The sequence below is a fragment of the Amblyomma mixtum genome, chromosome 1 (assembly GCF_055824585.1).
Source record: "Amblyomma mixtum isolate Tamu chromosome 1, ASM5582458v1, whole genome shotgun sequence".
Lineage (NCBI taxonomy): Eukaryota > Metazoa > Arthropoda > Arachnida > Ixodida > Ixodidae > Amblyomma > Amblyomma mixtum.
The window spans coordinates 24,361,678-24,371,790 of record NC_143012.1 but is presented as its reverse complement, the minus strand read 5'-3'; the positions used below and the strand labels follow the sequence as shown (position 1 = coordinate 24,371,790).

The 10,113-nt window shown below is 46.7% G+C and overlaps 1 protein-coding gene across 2 annotated transcripts; it reads left to right on the top strand.

The window, feature by feature from the left end:
* The first annotated feature begins 4,737 nt into the window (after positions 1–4,737).
* Positions 4,738–8,565, top strand: LOC149365763 (tetratricopeptide repeat protein 33-like). 2 transcript variants are annotated; one of them, XM_089545879.1, is made up of 4 exons: positions 4,738–5,084; positions 6,982–7,063; positions 7,568–7,726; positions 7,829–8,565. In XM_089545879.1, exons 1-4 carry the CDS (start codon positions 4,861–4,863, stop codon positions 8,045–8,047), a joined length of 684 nt encoding a protein of 227 aa, XP_089402005.1. In that variant the 5' UTR covers positions 4,738–4,860; the 3' UTR covers positions 8,048–8,565. The 2 variants fall into 2 exon arrangements, with proteins under 2 accessions (XP_089402005.1, XP_089402013.1); XM_089545887.1 differs by having other exon boundaries at positions 4,740–5,084; positions 7,568–7,699.
* The last annotated feature ends 1,548 nt before the right edge of the window (positions 8,566–10,113 follow it).

The window sequence follows — 10,113 nt, the reverse complement described above, 5'->3', positions numbered from 1 at the left end:
CCTGTTGTCGCGCTTGCGCATTTCGATCCCCCCCCCCCCCCCCCCCGAGCCGGTTGATGGGGGAGGGGGGGAGGTGGCAAGACTAGGGGCGCCCTATTCTAAATCCCTGTCATTTATCGTCAGGCAGTACCTTCCGTGGCCGCGATTCCAATGAGAGAGGATTTCGGCGTCATACGTAGCCGGGTCCGTGTTCGTAAAGGGGTTGAGACAGCAAATTTTGAGGCTACAAAAGCTTGTTAAGCGCTTCCTGTGTATCTAAGGTCACCCACAACCAAGTATTGAACGCAACAAATACATAAAACATATTTTAATTCAGCTCCCAAGAACCTTTAATTGCTCTTTCTCACGATCGCGAGAACCATTGCCAGCTCGATTGTTAATGACGTATGAGCCCATGAACGATGTATCAGTGAATATTAAGGACACAGCAATGTGACGTATTATGAATGGCAACGGGCGACATCGGCCGAGCCGTGTGTCGGCGGTAAGTGGGTTTATCGGTAGATATGCCATCGCTCACGCACCAGCCGGCACCAGTACCGGCGGCCGAGCGAAACCTTCCACATGGAAAAATTCCAGCTGGTTTTAGCTGGTTTCAGCTGGTTTTAGCTGGTTTCAGCTGGTTCAAACTGGACTGACTGATTCCAGCTGCCTTCCAGTTGATAGCCAGCAGGTGGCAGTTGTCCGCCATCCGGGAGCAACTAGTCTTGGGATGAGTCGCGTATATTAACGCGATAGTGTTAAAGGCCCCGTTACGCAGAAAATCCGCTGTCGGCGTTGTCGGCATTGTGAGCAATAAATAGGGTGGCTTAAGGTGGCCCAGGCAGCCACCCCCAGAGAAGCAACCTAGGTGGGCAACCTGGCTAGGTCACGTGACCTTGTATGGTCACCTCAACCTACCCACCGGATGGTAAGAAAACTAACCTGGCAGGCTGGCAGGTGGCAGTTAAATGAATGTTGATCACGAGAGGTCGCTCGGGCCAGCCGGTGGCGGCACCTGCCATAGCAGAGCAGTGGCGTATTCTTTAACCGCTGCACTACTACGCAAGCCGTGGTATGAGGACTCACAAGGACATACGAATATAAAGTTGAGAATGACCATTTCCCATATATGGGCATTAACTCATTACCGCTATCGCATCATATCCTTAAAGCGGAGCTTAAGTGCCCCCTCCAATTTTTATTTATCACAATGCAAGTGACGCACGGCGGCGGAAGCTGTGGTAAGAGCAATAAATAATTAGTTAAAAATTGTCTTCGTGTTTAGAGTGCGTCCTTTCGCAGTTTTTTTTTACCTTGAAAAGCGGGTGCGCGTTAAATTTGAATCAGCGTTAGAATCGAGTGCATATACATAGGGTGTTTCTGATGCAGTGGCAAGATCCCGCCTTCTTGGCTTTAATGTCGCGATCGTGTATCCGTGTCCTGAGGCCCCGCTGTCTTTCAGGCTATCTACACTGCACTAGTGCTACTCGGTGCTTCTCTTCCATGTGGTACACGTATCAAACCCACCTGGCGAACAGACTTCAAAGCGTTCTGAGACAGGCCATCAGCGTGGCTTCCGGCAACATAACACTACAAGGCAGGGCGCAAGCAGGTTAAAGGAGACACGGAGGAGACTTTTTAACATCGCCGCATTGTATAGCAGAAACTGCTCTTCGCTCGGCTGTACGAATCAACAGTCACACTTGTCAGTTTGAGCTCAAGCACGCTGGCACCGTCCGGCATGATCATTTTATTAGCCATTCGGAATAGCTCCAGGTTGTGGGCGGGGGCAGGCAAAATTATATGACAGTGTTACGTGAGAAAAGTATACACGCTCGGTGCTAGGTAACTAGGGCAATTTGTTTACTTCAAATCAATTATGGTTACTGCAAGTGAGCAAATAAAAATGAAATACTAAAAATGAATCCAATGAATCATTATCATTCCAGCAGCTATCAGAGCCTTTGTCAACCCTTCCGGCTGCGCGGACGCGTGCGCCTTCCAGGTCATCGCGTGGAGTCACGCCAGTTTAGGGACCTGAGTGACCCCCCCCCCCTCCCCTTTCCCCCTTCTATTCGTGATTTAGCGCGTATGTGCATGTGTGCGATTTTTTTAACAGCTGGTATATAAGTAGGTATCGACGGTGACGGCGGCGCCGTCCACGCGGGCCGCACCACCCCCTAGCTACCACTGGTACAACGCTAAAGTACACAACTCAATTAACACTTTGCCAGGACCAACAACGAGGTTGACACTTGAGCTCCACGTACAGCCCAACATGCAACTCACACACTCCCCTCCAAACGGATATACTATGGAGTCAGTGCCAAAAGTGGAGGGCCCAGCTGCACGCTCGTGCAGAGTTGGTTTACTATTTTTGAGAATCTGGTCCCAGGAAGAAGCCTTCTGGTTTCCTGTCGGTTTTCTGCTGGGGTCTACTGGTCCCAGAAGAAAATCTTCTGGTGTTCTTTGGTGTATGGTCCCAGAAGGGCATCCACTAGTTTTGTGTTGCGCTCTTCTGGTCCCTGCTGGGAGCTGCTGAAGTGGAATCTGCTGGCTCCTACTGTGAACTTGTAATGCGAAAACATTTCTTGTCTCATGAGTGGCGTGAACAGGATGTGTCAAAGCGGGTTGTAGACAGGAAGTGCGGACAGAGCATGTCCACACTTCCGGAAAAAGTCGGAAGTCGGAAAAAGTACTGAAACTGAGAAAATTATGTTTATTTACTGCGTGGCAGGTTGCTTTTGTTTGTAAACGACTTGTAACTTATCAGAAAGGTTTCAAAACGAAGGACACGGATGGTTCATCCAAATAAATAGTATTTCCGCTACGAGGGAAGCTACTGGTTCCAAGTACTGATTACACCAGCTACTGGTCCCAACAGCTACAGGGAATCGGACAATGATCGAACGCTTTGAACTCGACCATAAATTCCCATTTGGGCGGTTTCGCCTGGATATAATGTTTAAGTATTGCTACGGAAAGATTATTTTAGTATTTATTTTTAACCTTACAGAAACGTTAGAAAAGAGACGTCAAGAAAATCGAAATAGCGTTTGGCCAAAAAGCTGGGTTGCTGACCCACAAGTCGCCGTCGCTTCGGCTTTCGGGTTTCGGCGACGCGTGTCTTTTCGTTTTATCTTAACGCATCACCTTCCTTTAGCTTCCTTCTGTCTTCCTTCTGCCCTTTCCTACAATTCATTTCTCTCTGTACGTGACAGCTGATGATAGCTGGCCTACTTCGTGCCAGTCGACAGGTCTGTGCAATTTCCTTTTCTTTCTTCATGCTGTCGCCGCATAGCATAACCCTTACACCTTTTAGTCAGTGAACAAATGAGCAGGCAGAAATTATATCGCAGCTCTTTATGCCTTGCGAGTCCTGGAGTTCAAGGGGAGCGCATAACCACAATTCGAGTGCTGAAATAAGATAAGATAAGATAAGATAAGATAAGATAAGATAAGATAAGAAGTTTATTCAGACAGGTACAAGTGTCTGGGAGAATGGCGAAAAGGCAGTGAGATGCCTGACAAAGCGCCATCCCCCCCCCCCCCCCCCCCCTCCCAGAAGTTGACACTTGTTCCATGGAGGAAAAAAAACTGAGGAGGGAGCATGACGTCACGCGGCCAGCGTTCGCAAGCCGAGTGTTTTGAAGTCGTTTTCTCCCTCAGTTTTTCGCTCTCCGAGCCGGTCCTTTATGTTTTGATTCCGGTATGTTTTAGTGCGCGCGTATGCGCGACCCGCGGCGCGGGCGTCTACAGCAAGGAAGTTGATCTACAGTTAGTCTGCCGCGCTAATCAGCGCATGCGCGCGCGCAGCGGGGCTAGACTTTACCGCACGCTATCACGTGGTGTGATCACGGGGGGACACACTCTCTTTTTTTTGCTATATCTTTACTTGTAAAGACTAGGCTTCAAGGTTGTCGCCGGACGCTCCCTCCTCATTTTTTTTTCCTCCATGACTTGTTCAGACACTGCAGTACGAGCACCGGCACCGAAACGTTATGAAAGATAAATTATTTTTCAGGCGTACGTGAATTCGCGACATCTGCTACACTCATTAACATGGTATTATAGTGCACTATACTAATATTTTGCGCGTCTTACGCATCGTTACTAAGAATAAAGAACCAAAATTTGGTATCTGGACCAAGGGAACACAAAGCGCGGCCAGGAGCTGCATGCCATATAAACACATAAGCACCTCAGTGAGCTACCAGAGTTGTAAGCTAATGATATTGGTAAACCATTATAGTTATGATAGTCACTGGCAAAATAGCATTTTTAAAACTTTACTTTCATTTCCTCTGCCATACCTCTGCCCAAAGCATTAACTCTATGGCCCAAAGAGTCGGGCGTCGACATGGAGGAAAAAAAACTGAGGAGGGAGCGTCCGGCGACAACCTTGAAGCCTAGCCTTTACAAGTAAAGATATAGCAAAAAAAAAGAGAGTGTGTCCCCCCGTGATCACACCACGTGATAGCGTGCGGTAAAGTCTAGCCCCGCTGCGCGCGCGCATGCGCCGATTAGCGCGGCAGACTATCTGTAGATCAACTTCCTTGCTGTAGACGCCCGCGCCGCGGGTCGCGCATACGCGCGCACTAAAACATACCAGAACCAAAACAAAGAGGACAGACTCGGAGAGCGAAAAACTGAGGGAGAAAACGACTTCAAAACACTCGGCTTGCGAACGCTGGCCGCGTGACGTCACGCTCCCTCCTTAGTTTTTTTTCCTCCATGGGCGTCGACATCGTTAAGCGCATCGTCATCAGTTCAAAATGTCGCCGAGTGTGTTGTTGTTTTGAGTGGTTTCGGTGAGAATTCCGGTCGCGAGTAATTGTATTCGGTGGCTGCTCACATTCTCGATTGCCACGCGCAAGTATGAAGGCAACTGCCTTCGGCTGGAAGCGGAAGGCAGGCGGGAAGGTTGCGTCAGGTGTCTCGGCAGCGTTTGAAGAAAACGCCGCGGACGAGCACTCCGATCCGCCTGACGGTGTAGATTGGCTGAGCGGCTACAAACGCCGTAGGAACATGTTGCTTGAAGACTGTGCCCAGAAGAGCCGTCGCCTCAGACAGGAGGGAACCACGCTGGCCGAGCTGGAGAGGTTAGTTTCAACAACGCAGTGATCCCTGCCTAGTGCATAGTCCTTTTTCGCGCTGTTCGTAGTGTGCCAGCTGCTCGTAGCAAAACGGTCTTTACATATTCAGTAGCTATCACTGTGGCTGTTACCTGTTACCGACTGCTGCCGCCTAGAGGTTTTCTGTATTCTCTATCAGGATTTGTAAACTGCGTGCTACCGAACAGGTGTGCTGATTTTATTTGTTTCTCCTCAGTATGATACGTGAACGTTTCTTGAACATCTAAAGGTAGTAATAGTTCTAGGGTATAGCGGAGGCGTACTGCTGTATGCTACTGTGCTGTACTGCACGCTGCTATTGTACTGCACGCTGCGAATGCGAAATGGTTTTGTGAGGACATGCGATTACGCATTTGCACCTGGCAGGTCCAGTGCATCCCCTTTTCCGTCTATATCGACAAGCATCAGTCTTCTTTTCTGGCGGTACAAAATGGTGTGCCTCAAGGCAGCATTCTGGGCCCGTTGCTTTTTAACATCTATATAAATGACATTGTGCACATTCATGAGAAAGCGAAATTTATCATATACGCCGATGATAGCAGTATACTTATATCTGGTCACGACATAAACAAGTTAATAGAAGAGTGCAATGTAATCCTTACGAAACTAGAAAACTGGTAATTGCCTCCAAATAAACCCTACAAAGACTAAAATAATAATTTTCCGTGCAAGGAACAAGCCATTCGAACTACAACGCGCTCCTAAATACGCAGGTCAAGAAATTAAAATTGTTGACAACCACAAAATCCTTGGAGTTACTTTCTCGTCGCATCTCAGCTGGGATCAGCATGTGGAAAATATTTGTAAAAAGCTCTCTTCAGTAGCAGGTGTTCTATCACGATGTCGATGGCTTCTTCCCACTCACGTGAAAATTCAAATTTATCATGCTCTTTTCGGTTCCGTTTTGAATTACTGTAACTCTGTTTGGGCAACCACCACAAAAACAAATGTGATAAAAATACAGGTTCTGCAGAAGAAAATGATCCGCTACATTGCAAACCTTCCTTATCTCTCTCCGTCACGAAGTGCCTTTATTAATTATAAAATAATTCGTTTTGAACATATGTATGTTTTTTGCATTTTGAGGTTTTTTTACCATTCTTCTCCTGCTTATAGAGATTTCCTCGTACATACTGCCCATTTAAGGACCGCTTCGAATCAAACCCACACCCGAAATACCGATCCCTGGTATATTCCATATTTTCGTAATAATTATAAACTTCAAACGCTTGAACACAATTTACCGACCACTCTTAATAAGTACAAAGTTTTGGCTAGTGTTAAACAAAGTGAGTTAAAAATGTATTTTGTTAATATATAGCCAGGTTGCACTTTATGTGCCTCTGTTTGTCTGCCGGTGCCATGTATGCACAATAAGTGTTTTTTTTTGGGGGGGGGGGGGGTCCTCTCTTTGTTTTCGTGCGTCTGTAAACTGCCATTGTTTTCATTGTATTGGATCAATATGTCACTTGCTTCGTTGTGTTTGTTTGTTCTAACCTATATATCTTTGTAGACCTTTTTTTTGCGTTCTGTCGTGTACTGCCATTTGAGGTGCATGGGCCCCGTCAAGCTGCTTTTTAGCAGCTTTTAGCCCTTGCATCTCTCTAGGATGTAACTTACATTCTCGAAAAATAAAGCGAAATGAAATGAAATGAAATGAAATGGGGGTGATGGCCACCTTGGAGCATTCAGGAATATTATTGTGTAGTTTCACTTCCTGATTCTCATTCCTGGCAAGGCGAGTAGTCGCAACTGTCTGAAAAAGCCTTGCGTTGACAGGCGTCATCGAAGCATCCAGCTGCTGAAAAGTTGGTGTCAGGTTGTTGATGTGCAGGACTTCACAATTTTGTTTACAAAATTGCAGGTACTGGGAAGCGATGAAGAAGTTTGACGAAGCCCTGCAACTGACTCCTGGTGATATTGCCATCCATGAAATGAGAGCTCAGGTAATAAGAGCTATCAGAATCTCTTAGATATTTTAGTTGCTGCTGAAACGTGTTGTCTAATGCCAACCACTGTGACTTCACTTATCGTCTTTAGCGAAAGAGAATGATGCAGCATTGGTTGGCCCATGAAGCAGTGAGGTACAATCATGCTGTAACATATCATGGGCCCCCTGCAGGTTTCCTGGCACTTCGTACCTTAGCCATTGTTAGATCGTCAGCTTTCAAGTTACTGCCTGTTGTGAAATCATTAGCGTTAGTCACCCAGGGGAATGTGTGCTGTCTGCAGGTATGACGTGAACTGCAGGCCTCAGTCTCGAGAAGTAGTTTGAAAGTGAGATAGATCAAGCAGTAGTAGCATTTGCAGAATCTTCTTTGAATGCCTCTCGGTGGGCATGATATGGCTCGTAGTAATAGTAATTGCGGTTGTGGTAATGGTTGTGCAAAGTCAACCGTTACACTGCGTTTTCAGAAGCTTGGGTAGGCAAAGTGGCGTTCACCCTTCAGGTGCTGATGCTGCTGCGGGAAGACTTCGCAGCTGTCCAGGAGGCAGAGCAGGTTGTCAAGCTTGACCCTTGCTGGTGGGTTGGCCACCAGACACTGGGACGAGCCCGACTGCAGCTGGGCGAGATTCACATGGCAAGCACTCGTCTGGAATTTAGTCCGGTGTGTTTAGGGTAATCCCAAACTGTGGAGGAAATTTGTGAAAAAGGAGTAATGGTCAACCTGTGCTACACTGCACCATTAACAGTCTCATTTCTTCTGCAGGCGCTGAGAAGCTTCTGCTCTGCTGTTCACCTGAATCCTGCTGATGAAGAGCTCCGCAAAGATGACCTCCTATACACTCTGCAACTCCTGCATCAGAAGCAAGTTGCTGAAGAAAGTGCAAAGGAGACGTCGGTTTGTTTTGATGAAGATGGCAACATAGTTGAGGTGCAGGACACTTCCATGACACCGGAGCTCGTGTGCTGTCGAGAAACGAGGTGACACAGGGCTTTGGGTCCAGACTTCACGGGGCCCACATAGAGGGTCTGCTGCAAGACTTGGTGCATTCATTGAAGGCAGCGCAACTAAAATAGCAACTGGCTCAATGTTGTTGCACTCGCAGAATTCTTTCATGCTTCATGAAGCTAGACCTGTTTTTTTGGATTGTGTGCGGCATTTTGTATGGAAACGCTCATTATTCGATCTTTGCAAAGATTGTGGAAATGGTTGTAGACTCATCTTGAAGCAAGCCAGCTCACCCGACTCAGAAGCTTCACCATTTTCAGTAACTGGCTCAAAGGCTCAGCTTTTGTTGATCACTGCTGGTGTATGATGTCTGATGTGGCAGAACATTCAGTGCTCTATTACAGAAGAAGAAAAATGGTGACCTGGCAAGTTGTAGTGTTACTGAAAGAAGACCTACAAAACCGTATTGTCCATTTGTGCAAGGTACAGAAGTGAAGAGTAGCATGGTTATTTTTCAAAGAAGTAAAGCTTGCATCCTGGTCACGTGACCTGCTTATCAGTGTGGTGTTTTATTAAGTTCAACTGTCATCCATGTTGAAAGCTCATGCCACAAGAGTAAGCCTACTGCAGATTACAGTGTACTGTACGGAACAAACATCTCCTGGATGCAGGATTGCTGGCCAAAATGGGTCATGACATTCTTCCTTCCTTCCTAGTTTCCTCCTTCGAGTCTCCTTGCTCGGTTATGTGCTTGCAGGCACCTCTGATAAGGGTAAAGACCTGTCAGCAGATATAAAAGAAGTGAAGCTTTCTTGGTAGTCACTGGTGTAAAACTTCGTAATTGTTAGTGCAGCTGCCTACAGCAGGGTCATGTCCTACGCATGCGCTGAAGTTTTTGACCCTCATCTACAGTGAAATAAACGTGGTGCACCCACTGCGAGCCACGTGGTGCATCACTAGGCTACACTGGACTTATCACAGCTGCGGTAAAGAGTCTAAACTACATCAAAGCGACACCTAGCAGTCTGGAAACATCCCGAAACGTAGCGATCGCGACTGCACATGATGCGTCCATTTCACATTTGTATGATGTGTTCATTTAGAAGCATCTGCCCTGCTTTCCTTGTGCTTGGGAATCGCTTGGGACCTGGAGTGACCCTTACAGTATGCCAGTGTATGCTGCTGTTCTGATAAGATGTCACCAATAACGCGTCGTTCAGACAAACATACGTCTCTGTTTGGCTTTTACCAATACCGCAGCGCTGAGGCATCATCAAACTGAAGGATTTGGATACCATCTATTCTGGGGGCTTAGTCTGACGACAATTCTCTTCATTCAGCATGGATGGATGCACCGTATGTGACGTCTTGAATAGCAGAACGCTAAGGCCGCCTGGTGATGGAGTGATGAATTTTGGCTGGTGCTTACTCTTCCTGGATATGTAGTAATGGTGTACCATGCATATGCTTAATCAGGATTACAGCATAATAGTACACGATTGATGCCTAATAGCGCATTATGCAAATGAAGCCGACAGTGGAACCCATTTGCTATCCATGCAGTGTACATTTGTTACATGCCGAAGTTTGCTGTAAGTGGACTAAGCATATAGCATATTGGTGTGAAGCTGGGCAGGTTGGTTCAAATGTTGAAGCAGCAGCGCAAAAAATGACGAGAGAAATGACACGGGACACTGATTCTGAAAATTTCCAAAACGTGCTAACGAAAAATTGTGACTGCACCAACATCCTTGAGCAGAGACTCCAGCTGCATTAGTAAGGAGCAGGATGTATAACTCTATGCAGATGCTATCTTTTTTTTTTTTTTGAACCTAGAAATTGTCCTGGTTAACCTTGGGTGGAAGATATTATATTGTAACCTGGTACTACATGGTGATACTAGAAGCTACGTGAGGAAAGTCTCGATCGACACTGGGAAGTTTTCTTTAGCACAGGCAGGCACGTGTTTTTCGCAGCCTGTTTCTGCTTCGGTTGCGAAATGCGTTCTGTGCACCCCCTGCCTTTTTGAATCATTTGGAAGTGCTTTTGTCACCATTTAGGCTTACCACACATTCATGCAATGTCGATCATTTTTACATCTA